At 40.3% G+C, this 24,476-nt stretch overlaps 2 protein-coding genes across 10 annotated transcripts; both read left to right on the top strand.

Moving 5' to 3' along the window:
* The first annotated feature begins 1,401 nt into the window (after positions 1 to 1,401).
* On the top strand, positions 1,402 to 18,257 carry ercc6 (excision repair cross-complementation group 6). Of its 7 annotated transcripts, XM_028964142.1 has the most exons (22): positions 1,495 to 1,545; positions 1,926 to 1,998; positions 2,160 to 2,317; positions 2,557 to 2,677; positions 2,748 to 2,865; positions 2,960 to 3,638; positions 6,471 to 6,596; positions 6,872 to 7,030; positions 8,554 to 8,689; positions 9,380 to 9,550; positions 9,635 to 9,811; positions 10,697 to 10,813; positions 10,883 to 10,978; positions 13,104 to 13,322; positions 13,826 to 13,936; positions 14,855 to 14,974; positions 15,065 to 15,159; positions 15,902 to 16,047; positions 16,239 to 16,727; positions 17,144 to 17,324; positions 17,430 to 17,508; positions 17,608 to 18,257. In XM_028964142.1, the coding sequence occupies exons 3-22, from the start codon at positions 2,304 to 2,306 to the stop codon at positions 18,025 to 18,027; spliced, it is 3,774 nt and encodes a 1,257-aa protein (XP_028819975.1). In that variant the 5' UTR covers positions 1,495 to 1,545; positions 1,926 to 1,998; positions 2,160 to 2,303; the 3' UTR covers positions 18,028 to 18,257. The 7 variants fall into 7 exon arrangements, with proteins under 7 accessions (XP_028819948.1, XP_028819930.1, XP_028819956.1 ...); XM_028964115.1 differs by having other exon boundaries at positions 1,402 to 1,509; positions 1,926 to 2,317; XM_028964097.1 differs by having other exon boundaries at positions 1,406 to 1,545; positions 1,926 to 2,317.
* A 1,907-nt stretch (positions 18,258 to 20,164) lies between these two features.
* drgx (dorsal root ganglia homeobox) lies at positions 20,165 to 24,104 on the top strand. Of its 3 annotated transcripts, XM_028969784.1 has the most exons (7): positions 20,182 to 20,243; positions 20,422 to 20,489; positions 21,099 to 21,199; positions 21,351 to 21,452; positions 22,875 to 23,044; positions 23,144 to 23,256; positions 23,563 to 24,104. In XM_028969784.1, exons 2-7 carry the CDS (start codon positions 20,432 to 20,434, stop codon positions 23,832 to 23,834), a joined length of 816 nt encoding a protein of 271 aa, XP_028825617.1. In that variant the 5' UTR covers positions 20,182 to 20,243; positions 20,422 to 20,431; the 3' UTR covers positions 23,835 to 24,104. The 3 variants fall into 3 exon arrangements, with proteins under 3 accessions (XP_028825618.1, XP_028825616.1, XP_028825617.1); XM_028969785.1 differs by having other exon boundaries at positions 20,165 to 21,199; positions 23,593 to 24,104; XM_028969783.1 differs by having other exon boundaries at positions 20,165 to 21,199.
* Positions 24,105 to 24,476: the final 372 nt, after the last annotated feature.

The raw sequence follows: 24,476 nt of genomic DNA, 5'->3' as shown, positions 1-24,476 counted from the left end.
TCGGCTTTCATCTGGCCGCGCAGACATACTTGACTTGTTTATGCACAGTTGTCTGCCAATTAATGCACAATGTAACATGTGGTGATGCACAAAGTAAACAATGTGTGGTTTAAGCGTGGATTTGAATGGTGGAGTTGCAGTTAGAGAAGATGCAAACAGTAAGCATACATTTTAAGCTGCTGGAATGATATTTCAAAAATTATGATCTGGCAACACCGCTAGAGGTTGAAACCCTAAAGATGCTGTGGCTTGCTGTGAATACCTGACACATGACGGACACATGACAGGTACCACAGACAGGAAAAGTATCAAGAAGGTTAAGCAAAGGACTCAGAGTGATCTGCTGAAAACAACACATTGGAATTGTAAAACCCAATTAGATAATTCATGTAGCATATGAACATCATTAAAAGCACTTCATTCATCATTGATGCCTGTTTGAGGATTTAAAAAACAAAAACCTAGGGTGCATGTAAAGAGCTCCATCTCTCTGTTAGCCCTGGCTGAGGTGTAGCAGGGAATACTGTACCAGACACGCAGCTGCTCTGAATAAATATCACTCCATGAGACCCCCTGTGACAGAAATACTGAGTCTCTTCTGTCTGAAAACCCACATGAGCCTGATGCTCCCCCACCAATCTGTCTGAGGACCTCCAAATGATTAAGATCTCAGCTATCGCTGCACTGAGCTCCTGTTCATTAGTTTCAATTAAAATCTACACCTGCTGCCTTAGCAGCAAGGACAAACAGTTTCAAAAACTAATTTGAATCAATGATGACAAACTGCTTGTTTGGTGCATTTAATGCAGGCAACACAACTGAACTAAACAATCAGAAAGTCTAATTTGTATAGCCTTTGTGTCACAATTAAACAACTATGTGTTGAGTAAAAAAATAACACCAAACACATTTATTATTGCTGTTGTTGCTATTGTTATTCTTCTTCTGACAGGAATATGACATTTGGATGCCAAAGATGCCAAAGATTATTTTACTGGGCGCTGCATGAAAATGACCTACATACTGACCAACCAATTACAACCAAACATTCATTCGGTATGTGGAATTGCTCCAGGGGAATAAAGGAAATGAATGTCAACAGTCATGTAGCTCCATCTGGCGGCCATTCTACAAACAGACGGAAAATATATATAATCCAGACAGAAACAATTAAAAGGTATTTCACTAAATTATTAATAATTATGTGTTGCCATATTAAATTATTGTTGGTACATACTACCTGGGATATATGAAATTATCTGCAATTGATTCCCAATTACAGGGGAGTTACGGTTTATAATGATTATATTTCAAAAGCTTTGGGACCTGCTGAGTCATCTTGGTCACTAGAGGGCGCTATAAATTAAACCCCACAGTTCAAGTCGGTCGTTTACGCTGTTGCCGGAACTTTACGCACGTTACGTGAAGCAACAAAGCCGAAGGTCGCTCATGTAGCTGTCGGTCTCTGCAGCGGCGTGTGAATATTTTACTGAATAACTCTGGCTCGTGGTAATAAAGGATTCGAAATATCTGCGTGTTTGTCCGGTTAGTTTTTCTACGCAGATATTTTTAGACATCAATAATCCCAGTATTAATGTTCATATTGACGTTCGGTGCCAACAACAATAGGCTAAAGCTAGTTGTCTGGATTTGTCTGAAGACGTTACAAAATACCAATATCTGATTCGAGCTACTGTTGTTTTATTGGAGTTTTGTGACGAGTCACTCTCCAAAACAGACAGAATAGCGTTCAATTTGACAACATATCAAGAAGCTCCTGAAAATACTCGGCAGATCGGCGTTTGTTCACTGGGTGGTGACATGTTTCTCATTTAAATTAATATATTATCATTCCTTAAATAGTTTTATTATTGTAAACATTGTATGACTGACTACGAAATTCACACTTCATTTATATCTGTTAGATACCCATAATGCCAACAGAAGGTAGCAAAGACCAAGACATCCCAGTTGTGACCAGTCCAGTCCCGGGTGAAGGTACATCCAGCCTTAGTACTAGTGGCCTGTCCCAGTTAGACATTGGCCATGAGGAGGCAGCAGCTGCTTGCTTAAGTGAGACAGCTGAACGCAGGAAGAAACCACAGAAGCTGCTGCAGATTGATCGGCAGCAGATCTGTGCTGTGGAACACTCTGCCCAGGCTGCTGAGCTCCTTGGTCTTGGAGTGGATGTGTATGACCAGGATGTGCTGGAGCAGGGGGTCCTTCAGCAGGTGGACAGAGCCATCCAGGAAGCCAGCCAGACAGCAGCAAGAGTCGAGGCACAAAAGGAGTACGAGTTTGTGATGGATGAGGTCAGGTAAATAAGAGTAAAGGCTAAAAGAATACTTCACCACGAGGTGACCATCAGTCACTTTTGTAATAGAACCATTACTGCATTTAGGAGAACTTTGAATCAAAAAAATAATGGTAACACTAGATCTGCAGATCCAGTTAATTTGGCAACATTAATGACACCCATGCATGTTCATGATGACATTCTGGGAGAGTAATAAACTCCAAAATTCTTAAATGAAGGTTTTGTGAATGTCCTTGTAGATCCTGTACGATTGCACTCAAACAGATCAACCGTGTGCTGGACCAGCTCACCCCGCATGCTACTTCAAGCAAAGATATAAACAGAAAACTGGACTCTGTCAAAAAACAAAAAGAGAATAAGGTAAGGGGACTAGCTGGGAGTGGCTGGAGCCTGCTGAACCTTAACTGTGTGTTTTTCCTTTACTGAGAAGGAAAAACAGCTGAAGAAGATCCGTGCAAAGCAGAAGCGGTTGCAGGCTATACTGGGTGGTGAGGATGTGCAGTTGCTGGAAGCTGTGGCTAGAACTAACGAGGATGTGGACGATGAAGGTGACAAGACAAACCCAGGACTGTTAAATCTGTTAAATCTTTTTTCATGTTGATGGCATTAGAGGTGTAATGCAGATTTTTTTCCTCTTTGTAGGATTGTCTGTTCTTGGTAGCATGCTTATGCCGTCACAGCAAAGTGAGTGGGAAGAGCTAATCCGGACTGGTCATATGACTCCATTTGGAACCCAGCTGCACCCAAAGCCAGACAAGAATCAGAAGCCAAGGAAACTCATGTTGAGTGAAAACTCTGGTTTTGACCGCTACCTGGCTGACCAGGTACAGCAGTCTAAGACCCGAAAGAAGCTCTCAGGGAGGCAGAGGCGGGTAGAAGCTTCCAAGGGTAGGACAGCAGGCACGTTCATTAAGGATCAAACTGTGAGCAAATCCTCCAGCAAAGAAAAAAAATCACAGAAGCATATGCAGAACATTCAAGTGTCTTCCTTCAGGGCTCACGCTAAAGCCCGGAATCAACGAACAAACCATTCGCCCCCCCAAAAGATTTGCCATGGTGACTCAGAGAGTAACAGCTCAGAATACGTACCCAGCATTGAGCTTATGGACCGAGATAGGGATGAAATGTTTAGTCTAGATGAGGATGAGGAATATGTTATGAAGCCATACAAGGGCAAAGGTGTTGCCAAGGCGAGGAATAAAATAGGGGGTGACGATTATGTACATAGTGACTCTGAAGAAGAGGAGGATTCTGGGAGAAAGGGCAAAGTGAACAAGTGCAAGGATGATGGGGACATGGAACACTACAGGCAGAGGATTAGGTAAGATATTAGATCTAGTGTGAATGTATAGTTGTTATAACTGCCAGTCCAACTCACTGACTAATATTTTTTTGACCTCCTTTAGCCTTGATTATGGGACACATTCACTGTGGAATTTCTTGTAAAGATGATGGCGTAATCAGACCACCATGCAAATTCTTAATCACCATATGTGTGAAAATGATGCTCTAGGGGTCTCATGCTCTCTGAATCTTAGACTATATCTTGGAACCTGGTCATTCAGTATAGTCAGGTAGTCAGATGACCTGATCATTCTTTTGGGACCAACTGTAGCAACTTCAGATCATAGCACTTCCCCCACAGGCATGTACGGTAGGAACTAGTCATGATGGCTGCATCTTGGTGGGTAACACATCCTCCTATGAACCAGAAAAACCTCCAGGGTGACAGAGTGATACTGTATAAGGGCATCTGATAAATGCTGTAAATATCTTCATGCGCCTCTCTTATTACCCTAACACTCATGAACAGGGTAAGTCTGACCACTTATGAGACCACATGATCTTCTTACATTTCTCCAGAGTATTGATTTCGCCAAACATTTTAGAATGATCATGATCATTCAGGGTTTTTTTTTTGTCAAATTTCTTTCACAAAGACGATGGAACTCCACTACCTTTCCAGTACCTTTAATAATGTGTTGGACAGTTCTTACACGAGTGTTTGCAATCCCCTTAGATTTTTTCTTTTATTGATACAATTTGACTCTTCTGAATCATATTAACATCTTTTCCACAACCACAGGATGTGTCTTTCGACATTGTGTAAGAAATGAGGTTGTGTAAGAAATGAGAAGCTACTCACTGCATCAGTTTGTGTTAAATAACTTTCTGCTAGCTGAAACATAATCATCCATGTAGTAATTATCCAACGGGAGCATCATTTTTTAAAAGTTAAGGTGATTGTGAATGGAATTTGCAACCTTTTGATTACGAGTCCACTTTCTTACACGCTACTACTGAAATATTTCCTTTGTTAAATCCAGGTGGTAAAAGGTATTTTGCTAATCCTTTTGAAAGCTGCAATATATCAGATTTTATGTTCAATGTTGTAAGATTTGTTCTCCAGCTATTATCTCCAGCTAACCCTAACCCTTGTCTAATAATACCACTGTGTACAATAGTTAGGTTGAGTCAAGTCTGTCCTATCTAAGTTTATCATTAGAGAAGTAAATGGATATGTAAATGGATAAATAACAGGATCAGCACTAATTATGTACTATGATTAATCAAAATAACTCTCAGTGAATCTGAAACAGAATGCTCTTTCTCTGTTTTCTGAATGGGTGGAGCCTTAAGCAGTTAATCAACTGAGACATTATTTAGTTCTGACTTAATTATTGGAGTCTGCAGGTAGAGGGAGAAGGCGGCTTATGGAGTGACAGCAATGGGGCTGAAATGAAGATAAATAATTTTTTCTTGCTCTTGTCTTTCCACTCCTTTTGGAGTTGATGCGGCTCATAATCACCTGTATCAATCTTCATTTGCTTTCTGAAGACAGCCACTAACTACCACCTCACAGCCAGAACCAGATCAATTAAAACCACTCAAGAGAGGGGAGTAAACAGAGGCTCTTGTCTGGACCTATGCTGTTTGGGACACATACTCTATTCTTACACACAGACAGCGATTTTGATTAAATTCTGCTTTGAATTTTGCTTAGTTTTCATCTTTTATTTCTGCTTTTCTGATTGTTAGGGATGTGAGAAGACATCATTTGATTAAAAAAACTCCCAGAGCCCTCATTATATTACTGCATTTTCTTTTCTCCACAGCAAACTCCTGGTTGCCACTATAATGCGTGCAGCTAGTGCTAATCAATTGTGAAGCTTTGTTATGTCTGGAATTTAAGCGGTTCAGAAACATGTTCTTCTTTGACTGTTCAACTTTTTGGCAGGTTATTACTGAAAGTTTGGCAGGTTATTACTGAAACAAGTTTGACTCAAGGCACTGCTACCTTGTTAAAAACATTTGATTCAATTTTCTGGAAGCATTATATTTTTAGTAGAAACAGATTGTGTGTAGCATTGTAGAATATTCTCCAGCTTTTGACACTATAATACATTGAGGAATTTTATGTTTTAGTCATACACAGTAAAAATATTTCTATAATATTTTTTGGTAAAAAAAATGTTTTGTTGGTAATGACATCTTTTTTGTTGGAAAAAGCATTTGTTGGTAATGACATCTTAAACATAACTCCTGTATTGAGAAACTAATCGCATGTCATTGTGACTTTGACTGTGTGTTTGGGATGTTTGTCTTGCTTAAATGTCCACCCTCTTTTCAAGTGGGCAGATTCCCATCAAGAATGTCTCAGTAGATTTCCAGTACAATATGCTGAAAATCAGCCCCACAACCATGGTTGAGTGCATTACTTTGAGTTCTTTGAAACAACTATATGTACAATTTTTTTCTGAAGCTTTGTGTGAGTGCTGATGGTGCTCACTGGAACATTCAGAATTGTATAAATACGTCTCCAACCCATGCCATCAGTATGTTTTGAAACAAGTTTGCAAAGGTTTTTTACAATCATGAGATGCTTCTTGTGTGGGAAATCTGTTTATAAACCATCAAAGATGACTAAAACAGCTGATATTAAGTTGCACTTAATATCATTGGTCATAATGTTTTGGTTGTTCTGTAAGTGCTGCTTCACCTATATGACACACCAAATTTACTGCAAATGTGGTGACACTAGGTAGATGTGTCTAAGCTCATTTGTTTTGCTTCTGTGTGTGTGTGTGTGTGTGTGTGTGTGTGTGTGTGTGTGTGTGTGTGTGTGTAATATGAGCAAGTTTTTATATTGCAGGCACTGGAAAAAGCAGAAGTTACATGAGAGGAGGTTGGAGACTGGAGAAGATGAGTCAGAGGACAGCAATGTGGAGTTTGATGAGGGCTTTAAAATACCAGAGTTCCTCTGGAAGAAGCTCTTTAAGTAAGACAGTGCACTTTGACAGGACACAAAACATACAAGATTAAGGTATGAACAGGAGAGCACGGTGTGACAATGCATGGTTGCATGAGTCCATGCTTCCATGTTTTCTGTGGTGATAGTGAAGGGTGCATCTACACCAAAACACTTAGTGTACACTCATCTACAGTCAATAGAGATAATGGATCATAATTAATTCATGGCTGCATGAGTGTGTGTGCACAAGTACATCATTGCTATATGCCTGACTCTACGCAACTGTGTGTCTGTGCACACAGATACCAGCAGACAGGTGTACGCTGGATGTGGGAGTTACACTGCCAGCAAGCAGGGGGAATTCTGGGAGATGAGATGGGCCTTGGAAAAACAATCCAGATTATCGCCTTCCTTGCTGCTCTCAGCTACAGCAAATTAAGAACCCGGGGATCAAATTACAGGCAAGAGACACCAGTAACACACAAACAATCATTATTTCTTTCACCAGTCTCACAAATTGGGCGCAGCATGCACACACTTTTGCACATGCAAACACCTCTGCAGACTGTCAGTCTGGCTAGCATGAATATTTCAGCAGTTGTATTGTGGTTGAGAGAGCTTCAGTGTGAATTATTAAAGACATTTCAATTACAATGTTCCTGTGATTGTCTGAGTGCAGCTGATCACCGTAGAATTAAAGGGAAGGTTCCAGGGATGGGGATTAGACATGAAACATGTAATTAAATACACTGAAAAAGGGCCTTTAGTATATGTCACACTTAGTGAAGATTTGCATGTGTCTGTGTGCATGCGCATGCACATGCTTCGAAAAAGAAGCTTTCAGTTCATCAATACCTTGCCTGGCGTCAACCATCCGCAAATTGATTGTTTGTAAACTCAATTATGGCTCAGTATCAGTGGCCTGTTGCCATCACCAGCTCAATCATTTACATTTACAGCATTTATCAGACGCCCTTATCCAGAGCGACTTACAATCAGTAGTTACAGGGACAGTCCCCCTGGAGAAACTTAGGGTTAAGTGTCTTGCTCAGGGACACAATGGTAGTAAGCGGGATTTGAACCTGGGTCTTCTTGTTCATAGGCAAGTGTGTTACCCACTAGGCTACTACCACCCCCAATCATGCCTTGAATTAATTGAAATTAATTTAATTAGAAATTAATATGAATAATATATTTAATGATCTATGGGTGTCTACAAGTGAAAACATTTCGGTGAGGACATTTGGTAATGCTCATTTTGTTATTCCTCACCAACAGCACTAGTAAGTGAACAGGCTTTTAAGAATTGTTTTTACTGTAAGCATGATGAAATACCTGATATTGCTGACAAACTATGTGGTGTGGTAGAATGCCTGATTTGGAGAACAAGATTTATTATTAGCATCTTAATAGGTCTTGTTACTTATCTGACTTATCCGATAGTCTCTGTTAAACTAATAGTTGTTGATTTAAGTCTAGCTATACAGGTATGAAGATCAGATACAGACTACAAACGACTGATTTAAATCTGCTAATTGCTGATTTAACAGTGGTAGCCAAACAAGTACGTAAACGGACACGTAATCTGTTGCCGGTTCGAATCCAGAACCGCCAAGGTGCCACCAAGCAAAGTACCGTTCCCACACACTGCTCCCCGGTCAACAATTGTCAACAATTCTGTATTTTTCTGTCAATATGGGGTGCTGTGTGTAAGGAATAACGTGAACTGATTTTAGCAATAAATACAAAGAGATATACTTTCCGTACCCTCTGTGTGTGGTCAACTTCGTCTGCCTGAATTAATTGTCTGAGAGACAGCATGTGCAATTTTATATATAAAAATTATATTACAGTAACTACAGTAGTTAATCAGGACTTCACAATCTGAAAAAAACAGCATTTATATATAACACACATATGTCACTTACATACACCCACAGTTGAGTGCACATTTGCTCACACAGCTCTGGTTCTCTGTGTTTAGGTATGTGGGTCTAGGTCCCAGCATGATCGTTTGCCCAGCTACAGTGATGCATCAGTGGGTGAAGGAGTTCCACAATTGGTGGCCACCTTTCCGTGTAGCAGTTCTTCATGAGACTGGCTCTTTCACCAGCAAGAAAGTAAGTGTTTGTGTTTTAGTTTTTTTTGTAGAAATGTATAAGTGTGTGTGTAGTTGATTTGGGTCAGAGTAAGTTGTAAATTAATTAAAGGTGAGTAGACCTAGATATCTGCAGGGGATCCACCCTTCCCCCATTCCCCAATTCCCTACACTCTCCTTTTCTTTGCCTGACAATGTGATTAATGGGCTGTGTATTTGTATTTTTGGTCTCAGGGGCCCAGAGTGTGTGTGTGTGTTGCTGTGAGAGTGTGTTAGGTCAGATTGCCTGATCATGCTAGTTTAATTTTAATGTTAACTCTGCCTAATAACAGATTAATTAAATCAAAGCTGAACCACAGGAGACAGCTTTCATTCCAAAATACAGACTGCAGATTAAACTGAACAATATGTTTTCCTCTCAGAATCACTGCAATTATACAACAGCTGTTATTTAGTTATAGTTTCATTTCATTAACTGTTATCTTATTGGAAAAAACAACAACATTGCTTTATGTAAATATTCTTCTGTTTAGTGGCTCCATGGTAATAGTAAATGTACTATTGTACTATTATTGTACTAATATTTTACAATTACTAAATGTACTATTATTACTAGTAATAGTTAATACATAGTAATTAGTAATAATAAATACACATTAAATGTATTAATAACTGCAAAACATATCTATGTGTGTCCATGTGGCTCCAACAGGAGAAGCTGATCCCGGAGATTATTGCTTGCCATGGCATTTTGATCACTTCGTACTCATATGTGCGTATAATGCAGGACTACCTACAGCGCTATGACTGGCACTACATCATCTTGGATGAGGGCCACAAGATCCGCAACCCCAATGCACGTGTCACCATAGCCTGCAAGCAGGTGGGCAGATACTGCTCATTGCAACACACACTCTGCAGACAGGTGTATAACTTGAATGGTAATCTGTGATTGTCCATTTACCAGTTTCGGACGCCACACCGCTTCATCCTGTCAGGCTCACCCATGCAAAACAACATGAAAGAACTGTGGTCGCTCTTTGACTTTGTGTTCCCAGGAAAACTTGGCACTCTGCCAACTTTTATGGAGCAATTTTCTGTCCCCATCACCATGGGTGGCTATGCCAATGCCACTCCTGTTCAGGTACACTTGTAAAACTCTGCTGATTGGGTGTTGAGAACCTTTTATCATAAACTAATGCCGGCCTAAATTTCTTAATTATTGCACTTAGACTGTAAATAGACAGATAGGTAAAGATTCAGTAAAACATTAATATTATAGACTGGCTGAGGAAGTATAATTTGCAGTGGATGCAGTCCAGCTCTTTAATAATACATGACTTTATGGAGATAATTTCCTAACTGCTTTAAAACAAGTATTGATGTCTCTGTGGCCAATAATAAAAACCTTTACTAAATATTAATGCTATTAAATTGCTGGAGATAGATAACCTTAGAATTCTAGTTTTCCACAGGTTTTTGAGGAAGTAGTGATGGTTTTATTTAAGGATGGAGCAAAAAGTGTCTACAAAAATAATGATATAGTTTTAATAGTTTTTCCATAGCATTTTACATTTATTATGTACACTGTTGACACTGTATACACTAAAGGAACATTACTGTTTGTGCTATTTCCCTTTGTCTAGAAGTTACCTTGTCTATTATATATGAATTCATGAATTTATTTTCACTAATGTATTTCTATAGAAATTTATTTCTATACAGATTTTTCCCCTTTTTCCCATATTAACTAAATAGTTACAAATACAAATAGCATATTATCTAATGAGCCCTCCCCTCTCTGTTTTAACTATTAACTATTCAGAGCTGCAAGGAACTCTGCTTTTGATCTTGGTGCTCTATGGTTTTTACTACTGTACTCCATTTGGCTGCAGGATTAGGCAACATTATTGATAGAGAGCATGCAACCTCCTCTCCACTCCACCTACAAGGCCTAAGCAGCGCTCTCATAAATCTTTAATGTGCCATCCTGCTGAGAGCTCACTGTAAACACTCCACCCGTGTGCAGGTTCAGACTGCTTACAAGTGTGCATGCATTCTGCGTGACACTATCAACCCTTACCTGCTACGGAGAATGAAGGCAGATGTGAAAGCCAGTCTCTCACTACCTGACAAGAATGAGCAGGTACACATCTCTGCCAAAACTCAATTAATTCACTCTGAAACTTCAGCTTCTCATGTTCATTTTCCACAGGTTCTGTTTTGCAGGTTAACTGAGGAGCAGCGGCAAGTCTATCAGAATTTCCTTGACTCCAAAGAGGTTTATCAGATCATCAATGGAGATAAGCAGGTGTGGGGTCATTTAATAAGGTTACCCAAATGAATAAGGCAACATTTTTAAGGCAACCTTTTTTTTTTTTTTTTTTTTAAATGAGAGCCATTTGCGATCATATATGGAATGAGATTTGTGCACATGATCAACTGCATGATTAACCAATTGTAAGTATTGATTAAATACACTGATGTGATCCGTATGTGAAAACTAATAGCTGATTCTGCTCTGCGTGTTCTTGAAGCCCACGTATCTCGTAGTGACAGAGTTTACATTTACATAAGGCATTTGGCAGACACCCTTATCCAGAGCGATTTACAATGTGCTTCCATGTTGCAATCAATGAAGTGATCAATTCTGGTTTACTAGGATCCCCAACTATGAATACAATACAAGTTAAAACAAGTTAATCTAAATATTCTCTAAAGAGGAAGGTCTTGAGCTGCCGTGTGAAAGTGCACAGTGACTGAGCTGTTCTGACCTCAAGGGGAAGTTCATTCCACCACCAAGGGGCCAAGACAGAGAAGAGTCTGGATGAGTGTCTTCCTTTTACTTTCAGAGATGGCTTGGAGTATACGAAGTGCAGTGCGAGGTATAATAAGGGCTGTGAGGTAGAATGTTGCTATGTAGGCCAGAATCAGTATTTTGAATATGATGCGTGCAGCTACTGGGAGCCAGTGGCGAGAACGTATCAGAGGGGTGTTGTGGGAGAATTTGGGAAGGTTGAAGATCAGACGTGCTGTTGCATTTTGTCACTCAAATACCTGCTGACCAATGAGGCCAAAAGTCCAAATGAATCCTCAGACAACGTAAACGTGAAACGGGGCAGAGCGACTGAAAAGCTAGCAATGAAACTGAAGAAATTAGCAGCATAACTGAAAATGAAAAAGAGCGAAACATAAACAAAAAATGTATGTTGTCAAAATTCCAGCCTCTTATTTTACATTTCAATGGCGTTTTTTATTTTTTGACATTAGGAAAGTTTTGTTTCAAAATTTTGGCACAAATTTTATTCCATAAGGGAGGAGTTTCAATCGGAGGATGTTTTGGTATCATTCTTTATTCATGGCTGTGTTCCTAGGCAAAATTGTGAGTGAGCCCACTTCTTTGGATGAGAAACCTGAATGGTCTCAGGATGCTTTACTGTTGGCACGAGACAGGACTGATGGTAGCGCTCAACTTTCCTTTTCTTCTTGGGACAATTATTTTTCTAGATGCCCCAAACAATCGTAAAAGAGATTCATCAGAGAAAATGACTTTAGTCCAGTCCAATCTCAATTTGCAGAATATTGAAGTTTTTCCTGGAGAGAAGTGGCTGCCATTTTGACAACAGGCCATCCTCCAAATGTCTGCATGCAGATGCAATCACACCTGCCTGCTGCCATTCCTGAGCAAGCTGAATCATCTTTAGGAGACGGTCCTGGAGCTTGCTGAGCTTTCTTGGGCACCATGAAGCTTTATTCACAACACTTGAACCTCTCACCTTGAAGTTTCTTGATGAAACTAGCAGTTAAGGAAGCAGCCCTGTAATCAGAAGGTTGCCGGATTGAATACCGATCCACCAAGGTGCCACTGAGCAAAGCACCATCCCCACACACTGCTCCCCGGGCGCCTGTCATAGCTGCCCACTGCTCACCAAGGGTGATTGGTTAAAAGCAGGTGTGCACTGTGTGCTGTGCTGCAGTGTATCACAATGATAATCACTTCACTTTCACTTTAGGTGCAATTTTAGTTGAAGCAATATCCTTTCCTGTGAAGCCCTTTTTATGCTACGTAATGATGACAGCATGATCAATGATCCTTTTAAAACATAAATGACAGTTCACGAGAGGACTCAAAGAGGGACTTTGCAATTCAGCTGATCTCTCTTCATAACATTCCGGAGTATATGCAAATTGCCATAATAAAAACAGAAGCAGCAAACTTTGTGAAAACCAGTATTCATGTCATTCTCAAAACTTTTGGCCATGGCTGTAGTGTGACATTGAAATTATTTTGTTTATTCTCTGGTTTGGCTATGTTTGGTTACATTTACAAGCACTGACCATTACGTCAGTCTTGACGGTGTCTGAATAATAGGATCTGCTAAAAAGCAACTGAAATGATAAAATACCCTTGTTGCCCTCCTTCTCTGTTTTTATAGGTATTCTCAGGCCTCATTGCCCTAAGGAAGATCTGCAACCATCCAGACCTTTTCTCAGGGGGTCCATGCTTACTACGAGGGGTCCCAGCAGAGCAGCTGAGGGAGGAGGAGCACTTTGGCTTCTGGAAACGGTCTGGGAAGTTAATTGTGGTGGAGTCCCTCCTGCGCCTCTGGTTCAAACAGGGACATCGAGTCCTGCTGTTCACACAGTCCAGACAGGTCAGGGTGAAGGGTTGGACTGGGAAGTTACAGTTACACTGTTTTGATGTTAGGGCAAGAAAAGTTATTTTCTGTGTGCTTGGCTGTGGAATATATGAGCAGCTATCATCATCACAGGAACCAGAAAACAATGAGAAACAGTAAACTGATCTCAGATAGGTAAATCAGAATATGGCCTATTGCTATATAAAAACTGGAAAGGAAAACATGAGAATTGATAGACATATCAATACACTCATAATCTTCAAAGAACCCACAAAAGCACTAATAAAGTTATTATGTCGTTTCGTCAGCTAATAGAATTCATTATGGCTCTTATTTCATTGCCGGGTGTTTGTCATGGCCCAGCTGTCTGTGTTCAATAGAAATGAGATTTGGCTTCAAAGAGAATCTAAAAGCTCACACAGTTGGTGCCCCTGTACATGTAATATTAATCTCAGCTAATCCTATTAGTGTCTAATCCTGTTCTCAAGGCTCCATCTGAAAGCATCTCCCTTCCACAGATGTTGGAGATCCTGGAGATCTTTGTGAGGGAGAACGGCTACCCTTACCTCAAAATGGACGGCACTACCACCATTGCATCTAGACAGCCACTCATCGCTCTATACAATGAAGTAAGTTGATAAAACAATAGAAAAATGAGACTATTTCTATTTATATTGGTTGGCCTAGCGGGTAAGGAAACGGACCTGTAATGAGAAGGTTGCTGGTTCGAAATACCGAGGTGCCACCTTTCTTGGCTGCCCACTGCTCACCAAGGGTGATGGGTTAAAAGCAGAGGACACATTTTGTTGTGTGCTGTGTTTCACAATGACAAATGCATATTCATTTATTTTTGGTGCCCTAAACATACATGAAAACTTGTCATACATGTCAAGTGCAGTGAATGTAAGAGGGGCAGAGAAATTTGGACAGCTCCACTTATCACGTTGGCATAGTCAATTCACAGCACAAAAAGTACCACTTTGCATTTTTTAATTTCATGCTTGTACACAGTTAACATGGAATTAACATGAAATTTGGATATATTGAATGGTTACTTACAGATGCCATTTCAAATACAATTCACATCCATTAGCTAAACTGTACCAAGAAAATGTATTTTTTAAATTATGTGCATTTCCCATGTCCCATAGAGCTTATTAAAGGTATGGGGTTACTTTTTTATCTTTTTTTTTTATTGAATAACGCCTTAAATTCACTTATTATGAAGTCGGGTTGCTCTCCCTCTGAGTGAGACAGCAAGAAATGACCCCTGCTTGAGACTCTGTGATGTGTCGTTAAAACCCCTCCAGGGCTTAGGTTTTTTTTTTTTATCTGAGTGAGCTGCAGTAAAGGAGGGAAGCCTGTCTCTCAGAGGAGCAGAGGGATCAGACGGCTGCTCACTGTTTAAATGAATACTGCATTTGATAAAAACATTTTGCTTGAATCCATTATTGTACAGTAACATGACGGGACATTGCACTATGGGTTCAAGGGCCCATCATCACTGCTTGCACCTATATTTAAAAATTATTCTTTGAACTTCACAGGACAAGTCCATATTCGTCTTCCTTTTGACCACCAGGGTTGGAGGTCTCGGAATCAATCTGACTGGAGCCAACCGGGTCATCATTTATGACCCGGACTGGAATCCCAGTACTGACACACAGGTGGTATACCCATGTGCACACACTCTTATACACACACAAACACACAGCCACCTAAACAATATGGGGTTGTTTTTCTTTTGTCCTGGGTAGGCCAGGGAGCGTGCATGGCGAATCGGACAAAAGCAGGAGGTGACAATCTACCGGCTGTTGACAGCAGGAACCATTGAGGAAAAAATATACCACCGGTGATTTCAGAAAGACAATTATACTAGTTCATTAACTAGCGTAGGGTTATGCTGGAACTTGTCACTAGACAAAGGGCTTAGAGAAGGGACCTCATCTGAGGTACAATCATTTGATGAAAATGTTTGAAAAGAAAATGTACTTTTCTTGGTTAAAAGAAACATATACTCCTCTCATGAAACTACCTGGACATGCTATTCCTCTGAAGTCTAGAGGAATCTGCTAAAGAACAACAATTGATTTATCAATTTTTTCATCTTATCCCTGTTACAAAGGGATGTTCATATCAAAATTGGACAAACTGTCTCTTGATTGGCCTTAATTTTTAAATGAACAGTGATCATTACATTTATTCTGCCCTGTCAGAACATTAACTAGAAAAGTTTAATCCATCACTTTTGCAGAGAATCTCGATAGACACTAATCTTTATTGTTAGATATCAGAAACAGATTTGCAAATGAGTCACTGAGGAATGCAGTTTGATCAGAATATGCAGATAATTACCGAAGATTAGATCAGACAGACTGTTTACATGTTGTTTCTCTAATTTCACACCAACTTATGACCCAATATCCCCTTTTCCAGTGGTTCAACATTTCAGTGGGGTAACATTGCGACTGGTCAGGTGGTCTATGTGGACCATTTTTGATTTTGGGTCATTATGTAAATGTCTTAACTAGAGGTCTTAAGTGTATTGTAACCTGACTAAAGTTATTTGGTGCTTCTCGGGTGAAATCCCTCAGACAAATCTTCAAACAGTTTCTGACCAATCGCGTGCTGAAGGACCCGAAGCAGCGCCGCTTTTTCAAGTCAAATGACATTTACGAGCTCTTCACACTCAGCAGCCCTGATTGCTCCCAGGGAACAGAGACCAGTGCAATATTTGCAGGTAATTTTATTTTATTTTTTACCTCCACTTTTTGCTTAAGATTGCTGTTTCATATGTAAGTAAGCTAGGTGTGGCTACATGGCTTAAGCACAGGTATTCAAACTACCATTTGTGATTGCTTATACAAATGTTAGATTATGTGTTTTGTAGTTCCAGTGGTGTGATTCAACAAAAGTTTCTTTCCAACCCAGGCACTGGCTCAGAAGTTCAGATTTCTAAAAGATCCAAGACTCAACAATCTACATACTCCAGCTCCACTGCAACTCCTCAGACTGTGTCTGCTTTAAGCCCTACAACCTCACTGGAGTACACGTCATCAGACTGCACTGCTGGGCACACTACCAATAACTTCTCGATGGATAGTAGCGTTTTCCTGCAAAGTGGAACATGTCCCAGTGGGGCAGGGGCAACTTCACGGCCCAGGGAAGTAGAACACCTATTGGCCAATAAATTAGCAGGCGACTCTGAATGCCCTCAAAAACACAAAGAGAAGAAGAAACACTGTGACAGGGACAAGGGCAGGACACACAACCGGCCAAAAGACGCAAGCTTTGAGGGGCACCGCATCTCACATTTGGTGAAGAGAAGGCGTTGTAAGAGGGTGGGGTCTGAAGCATCTGAGAAGCATGAGCAGAAGAAGGGAGATGACTATGTTCTATCTAAACTATTCAAGAAATCCGGTGAGAACAGATCCTTCTATAACATAAACATAAACAAATTTGGAACCACCAAGGTGCCACTGAGGTCACCTTTCATGGCTGCCCACTGCTCACTAAGAGTTAAACATTTTGTTGTGTGCACCATGTGCAATGTTTCACAATGACAACCACTCACAGTATATCTTCATTTCTTATTTGCATACAGAAAATATTATAGACTGTAATAGCTGCATTTTTAGGAATGCTTTTGCATTTGACTGGGTACTTCCTCAGAGTAACTCAATAGAAATACATCACTAACAGGACATTGCAATTATCGTGGGGTTTCTTTTAAGTCTTGTCTTGTTGTACTGCACCGTTTCTTTAATTATGCAATGCAGTTACTGTACCAAAGAGGCATAGTCCTTCAATCCAATAAGACCCTGTCTCCCCACTAGGCATCCACAGTGTGATGAAACATGACTCCATCATGGAGGCATCCAACCCTGACTATGTTTTGGTGGAGGCGGAAGCTGAGCGGGTCGCTAAGGATGCTCTGAAGGCCCTGAAGGTGTCCAGGCGTCAGTGCAGATTGCCATTTTTGAGAGGCACTGCCCTTAGCAGTCCTATCCTTGCCAGGTAGAGAAGAGACATCATTAATTTACTCATCCATCCATCCGCTCACACCCTGATCACTGGAACCTGACATTCTGAGCCACTGTGCCAACACTGGGTCTGTTACAGGAGGAGGTTTGGGCAGAAGAAGAATCCTCTGATCTCTCAGACACGCACAGCCGCTAATCAATCCCAGAATGAATACAAGGTATCAACAATACTGCCTCTGTTGGTGTGTGCTTTTGTGACTGTGTATGTACCTTGGCTCTCATCTGAGATTAATCTATGCCCCTTTGTGCATATATAGGATGCTGCTGTAACAAAGAATTCATCTATTAAGGCATCAGGGCTTGTGGATCATTTTAGTGGTGAGACAGGTGAAGGGGACTCTGCAGGCCTCTCATCTTCCTTGCTGCTAGCCCGCATGAGGGAAAGGAACCATGTGAGTCAACTAGAAGAGGGGAATGAGGAGGAGGAAGAACAGCAAGCTGGTGCTTCTGCCACTCCCACAGAGCATGACAGTCTACTTGTTGACCTGCGAAACTTTGTGGCATTTGGAGCCCAAGTGAATGGACAGGCGTCCACTCAGGAGGTCCTACAGCAATTTGGGCCCATCCTTAGCCCTGAACAGACACCTGTGTTTAGAGAGTTATTGCGTCGAATCTGTAGTTTTCACCGTGACCATGGCAACGAGGGAACCTGGACACTCAAAGAACATTTCCAGTGAAAGGGGGAAGACTTTGTCTAATTACTTTATCTGGAATGTACTTGAAACTCTGTTTTTAAATGTAATGAGTTGTGAATGTATATTCATCTGCAGCATGTGTGCACTGTTGCCAAGACATGACTAAAGAACAGTAAATCTGGAATTACATTATACTTAACAAATATTTTCGTTCTTCTCCATGTTGAAATGATCTACCTCTAATACATATATTAAAAACATTTTCTGTTGGTTGTTTGCTTAATTTGTGAAGCATTCTGTGAAAATTTTAAACGTTTTAATTACTGAAAAACAATTGTGTTGGTTGTAAGTGGTGTCACATTTTGCTTATTCCAAAATGATAACAATGGTACTTCCAAAAAAAAAGATTTCATTTGCAGAAGACCCAGCCTCTTTTTGGGGATGAAGCTTCATTTAGATGGGAGTGAGTGAGATGAGCTGGCCATGCAAACATTGAAAGACAAATATTCTCTTCCCTCAGCATAAATCCAGGCACAAACCTTCATTAATTAGGCTTCTTCACAGATGAGACTTTTAGTGACACAGGCCTGTTAAGATGAATTGGGGAATGATTTCTCATTAATACTGGGAATTTCCCTAAAAAATATCCTCTATCACCACAATGAAAATAAATATTCAATTTTAACAAACCAATTATTAAAAAGATATAATAAACATAAACGTCGCACATCAAAATAAGTCTAAAATCGGCACAAAATCTTAAGGCATAAAAAATATGTACTATTATTCACATATATATTAACTGCATTAAAATTTTTACTTATATATAATTTGTCCTGCCGAGATTAAAGAAAAGTACAACTCATCCAGTATCTAATAACAAAACAGCCAGAAGAATAACAATAAAAACGTTGAGGGTAGCATTCGTTTCGTAGCTCTACATGTCCCTACAGATCTTAAAGTAAAAATTAATTTCGCGTTCCTTGCAAGGACTATGAATTTTAAATACAATAATCACTTTAATCGTAAATTATTGCGCTGTGCCGTTACACCCTTCACTCGGTGCAATGAAATACAGTTTTGCGATCAAGTTATTTGATTTCAATTTTCCAGGCGACTTTTTTCCGAGGTCATAATACCAACTTTATTTTCAGCAGAGCATAAATTAATTACACGCATTTAATAACTAAAATATCATTATATCCTCCCTTTAATATCATAATCGTTTTTCGCTGGGGATGCCCTTAACCGCGCAGGGGCCCGTTAAGGGCCATTATCCGCATGTAATGCTATTAGCGAGCCAATCACGCGCCATTACGCCGCTTTTTTTCCGCGCGCGACTCCAAATTTCAGCTGCTACTCAGAGCCTAATTTTCCAGCGGTGTCCGTGCCGCTCGTCCCGCACGCGCTTTAAAAGTAATTGAAAGGGTCCCGCTGCAGACCATTTAGGCGGGGGAGGGAAATAAATCCTAGGACCCCTTGCTGTGAACAAAATCAAAAATTTGGACGTACGAGCCCTTAGCTCGCGGATACCCGCGCAAAGTGGACCCCTAACCCATATAACGGGCAATCAAAAAATGAAAAAAAAAAAAAGTAATCCAGATTTTAATATATAAAAAATCCCAGAACTCCAGAGAAATGACGTCCTCCACCACGTGCGCCATCAATGGTACCTCGAGCTGCAGTACCTAATCCAAGTGCCTGTGTGTGACGAGGTCAATTGCAAACCAAATTATGAAAAGACTTGACGTGGGGCTCCGCTCACACGCGTAAACAAACATCAGTTCTAAAGCCAAAAGACATCATGAAACATTAACATCATATACATGTCCTTATTTACTGTGATCTAGTCGTACTTATATATAATGAACTGAACATTTTCATACAGAGTTGAACCACTGTACACACTGTATAGCATTTTATTTAAGGTCTGTGGGAATTCCAGACACTTTGTGTCACTTTGACAGAGGGACAACTCTAGTGTCAAAAGCAACATACAGTGCGGTTAAGATGCAGATTGCAGTTTGAAACGTTTTTACCCTTGATTTTGTACAAAAACACACTTCTACAGAGAGAGGAAGAGGGAATGGGGAAGAAACGGGGGGGGGGGGGGGGGGGGGGGGGTTGTAGGTGGGAAGATTCTCTCTGTCTCACTGATGCTGCTGCACATCATGCTTATAAAAGAGGAGCCGTGAGAACCACCTCTGCGCGCTTCCATCGCCACTTCGTGGAGTCCGGACGCTGCTCGCGCTCTCGAGGTTTAATCATCTTGTCTACGGATAAATTTACAAAGTTTATTTCAAATACTTTATAGCATTTACATGAGCACGACGGCGATTTGCTTTAGGAACGTTTCACTTAAAACACCCTGAGTGTCAGGTTCATATTTAGTTTTATTCATTGCCGCTGTTATCTTTTTTTGTGTATGATTTAAAGACAGAGCAGAATGTTTTACTTCCACTGTCCACCGCAATTGGATGGAGAATGCTGTAGGACCAACAGCTGTGAGTATTCACGCGACTTCCTACACAAAATGGTATTACAAAACAAATCAACAACAAAACATATCTATGAGGAGAAGCATGAACAATCAAATTAAAGTCAACATTTAACCTGGGTTTTATACTTTTTATATTGCTAGATTACTGTTACTGATTTGTTAATTGTTGTTGCGCTGATAATGAAATTGTCAACACAACTTGTATCTTTCAGTTTTGGCATAGCCTATTTAAAAAACCGAGAAAAGTGTCTATCAAATTGAATTGTTCATGTGAATTCTTTCATGAATTCTTTGTGTTTGTGGTTTTTACTCTCGCCCCGCGGGCTCTACGACCGCCGTTTGTTCCGGGGTCAGGAGGCTTTTGTTGCTCCGTGCACGGGCACAGATGTTCGATGTCATGCCTTTCATCACGCATCTTTTATAGACGCCCCAACCTACCCCCAACCGCGACAAAGGAAGCGTGTCGCTTAATCAGCATCCAGAATTCAATGTTAAAATATTTTTATAAAACATAAAATACACTGGATACAGGATAAAAAGAAAATGTACATGTACAGAAGCTTACGTTGTAGGCCACGTATCTACCTGGTCTGTGTGAATTTTTTAAAAACAGTGAACTCGAACGGATTTGGGAACCACGGTTCTGGGGATTTTGACGACGGTTTTCTCAGGCGGAAGCAACGTCGAAACCGGACGACATTTACCCTACAACAGGTAGCGTCTGTTTCATCCCATGTATATTTGCTGTTTTTCTGGTTCACCTTAAAGAAAACAAATACCGCGTATTGAAACAAAGCGTGTAGATTAAAAAGAACATTGAGCATAGGAATCCGTAAAACAGTGACCTGTTTGTGCTCGCGCTCAGCTCGAGGCACTGGAAGCGGTGTTCGCCCAGACTCACTACCCCGACGTGTTCACACGCGAGGAGCTGGCCATGAAGATCAACCTGACGGAGGCGCGCGTCCAGGTGAGTGGATACTTTCAAAAATCCCATAAATGAACGCACGACGTCATTCGCACGGTCGTCATGTAGAATCCTGCTTTATATTGATTATTTGGTCATTCATAATTAAGTAGTGATAATGTTCTAGACTGTTTTTTCCCCAGAGGTTGCTGATATATAATATAATTTTGATGTGAAGTAAATGTAGTAAAATATACGAAAACTACTCTATTTATTATCATTTTAAATGGCGGATTTACAGCTTCTTGTCTGCCTGCAATTAAAATTTGCCACACCCAGATCTGTTATAATATAAATCTAGACACATAATCCAATTGCGCGTGCCCTGTACTCCTGCGCTGCAGTTTGTTGGCGGCATTTTCCTATGCTCGCAGATCTAATTGTGAGAAATATAATCGTTTTGCCATTTTTATTCCCCGCGGGTCATCTTTACTATCGCTTAAAAACCAATGGCCTCGGTGCGATAATAGAATTCGCGCTGTTAAATTTGGGGATTGTAAACAAATTACTTCAAACTAATCGGATTATTGCATGCTTCTTATTAAATCTGAACACGAATCGGTGGCAACATGCAAGATTAGACTTAAGTTATTATTAGAAAAATGTGTGCGGTGTTCTGGGTCCACCTCCCCCATTTTAAGTGTCAATTGGCTTTTGCTGCATCAAGAACAAACTGCAAATTGAGATGAATGGGCCAATTATGGGGGCGCGAGAGGGAGGAGATCACGACTCCTCTCTGGAAGGTGCAGGGGTGAGATAATACAGCCACAATTCCGTACGAAATATTGTCGTCCTGCCAGCAAAACTGCTGTCCCCCATTATTCGGAGTGAATGCAGTGTGTGTGTGTGTGTTTTTGTCTGTTGACATGATTGTACCTTAGCACAATGCTGGCCAGGCAGCGGAGATATGACTCCATTATGGGCAGTTTCCTATTCAAATATGATTAATGCGTTAGAGAGCACGGATTTAATCGAATCTGATGTTGTCAAACAATCACTAAATAGGGAAAATAAACGACTTCATCAGCACCACAGTCAGGAGCAGGGGGACTGTCAGCAAGAAGTCATTAAAATATGATAATGAAAAATTGCTCAATTAAACATTGTTATAGGCAATGACCTTCATCAAATTAAGATACAAGAAGTTCTTCCATATATGTGTTTTGGCAACTACATTTAGCAAAACTTGTAGCAAGTTTATCAGGAAATATTCTAAAGTGTGTGTGTGTGTGTGTGTGTGTGGGGGGGGGGGGGGGTTGATGCACAATCATTTTCTTGTCTATGTTTAGATTCAATGAAATTAAGATTCAAAATTCAAAACGTTATAGTGTGTACAGAAAATAAAATTGTACAAGGTTCATAAGAAATGTATAATGTACATTATTATGTGTGCTATATTGTTTCATGTACCTCTCTCTGCCACAGGTATGGTTCCAGAACCGCCGTGCAAAATGGAGGAAAACAGAACGAGGCAATTCAGAGCAGGAGGGGGTGAAGGAGCCCTTGGGGGAGGGACCTCCACCTGCCAGGACCTTCAGCCAGTCACCTGTTGATCCTGGCAGGGTCAAAAAGGATTCTGTTGATCTGCAGCCAAAGTGGGTGGAGTAATATGTATTATTATTATAATCAACAACGATAATAATAATAATAATTAATAATAATACACTCAATTAATCTCTCTTCTTCACCCACAGCATTAACCGTGCAGTGGGACCTGGGGGGGCGTTTTTCCCATCCTGTCTACCAGGGACACTGTTGAACACTGCAACATACACACAGGCGCTGGCTCAGGTGGCAACGCTCAAAGGTAAATCTGCCTTGTTAATCAACTTGATTAGATTAGCAATTGATATAGCATAGGTATGATAAATAGTGAAAACCGTATGAAGAAAAACAATCATACATAATAAAAAACAGAAAACATTAACATACAGTAGATGCGTTAATTCATAATACCGAAGACACTGATATTATTCATAAATAGTATTATTAAAATTCTGTATATGTTACCCATAATGAAGAACCATGAACTCAATAAGTAAGTGGGATAAGGATTTATGTGTGTTACATGTAATGTTTTCTGTTTTTAATATGAATGTGTGTATGTTGTCAGGTGGACCTCTCTGTTCCTGTTGTGTTTCAGACCCAATGGGACTGTCCTTCTTGCCACCATACAGTTGCCAGAGCAACCGCACTGCCAGCGTTGCGGCCCTTCGAATGAAGGCTAGAGAACATTCAGAAGCTGTACTGCAGTCTGCCAACATGCTCAATGCAGTCAGTGTAGGGGTCAGTGACCCAAGCACCGGCTTGAAATCCCCTGCAGTGACTTCCAGTGGCTCTGACAAACACCCGCATGGCCCAAAGGAGACCAACGAAAAGAAATGAAGCAACTGTTGCCTCTGCTGGATGTGAAGGCAGAGAGGACATTCCGTCCATATTTCTGAATGAGACATGCAAGATGTACAGATCATTAAAAGAGACAATTTTATTTTACTTAATTATATATTTAAGTTTGTCGCATGGGATTAGAGTTAAAAATTGATGTTTTATGCATATTGTAAGCTTTTGAATATGTATTGGTGTAAATGATCACTGTGTAAATGGAAATGATGAATGTGAATGTTCAACTTCAGACATCTGTTATCTTTTGTTATAACGGACAAAATTCTCGTCTTTATAGAATAAAATAATACTGTTCTTTGCATAAAAGTAAAGAACCTCAGGATATAATTGTGATGAACTATGAAAGATGAAACGAAAGTCTGATTCTGTAGAAATTTAGGATTAAAGTCTGGTTCCTTGCAATGAAACATGAAAACATGAAACATCTGTTCTTCTGTGTGGTGTTCATGCCATATGCCTCTCATCAATAATCAGCCAGCTTCACACACACGCACATACGCACACATACACACACACACACACACACACACACACACACAGGGAAAGATGCACTGTGTGTCTGTGTATGTGAAACGTATATGGTTTGTTACTCATAATCATATACCCACAGAGGAAAAGTGAATT

This window comes from Denticeps clupeoides, chromosome 2 (genome assembly GCF_900700375.1).
Source record: "Denticeps clupeoides chromosome 2, fDenClu1.1, whole genome shotgun sequence".
NCBI lineage: Eukaryota > Metazoa > Chordata > Actinopteri > Clupeiformes > Denticipitidae > Denticeps > Denticeps clupeoides.
The sequence above is the reverse complement of the archived record's forward strand: the minus strand, read 5'-3'. Positions and strand labels throughout refer to the sequence as shown.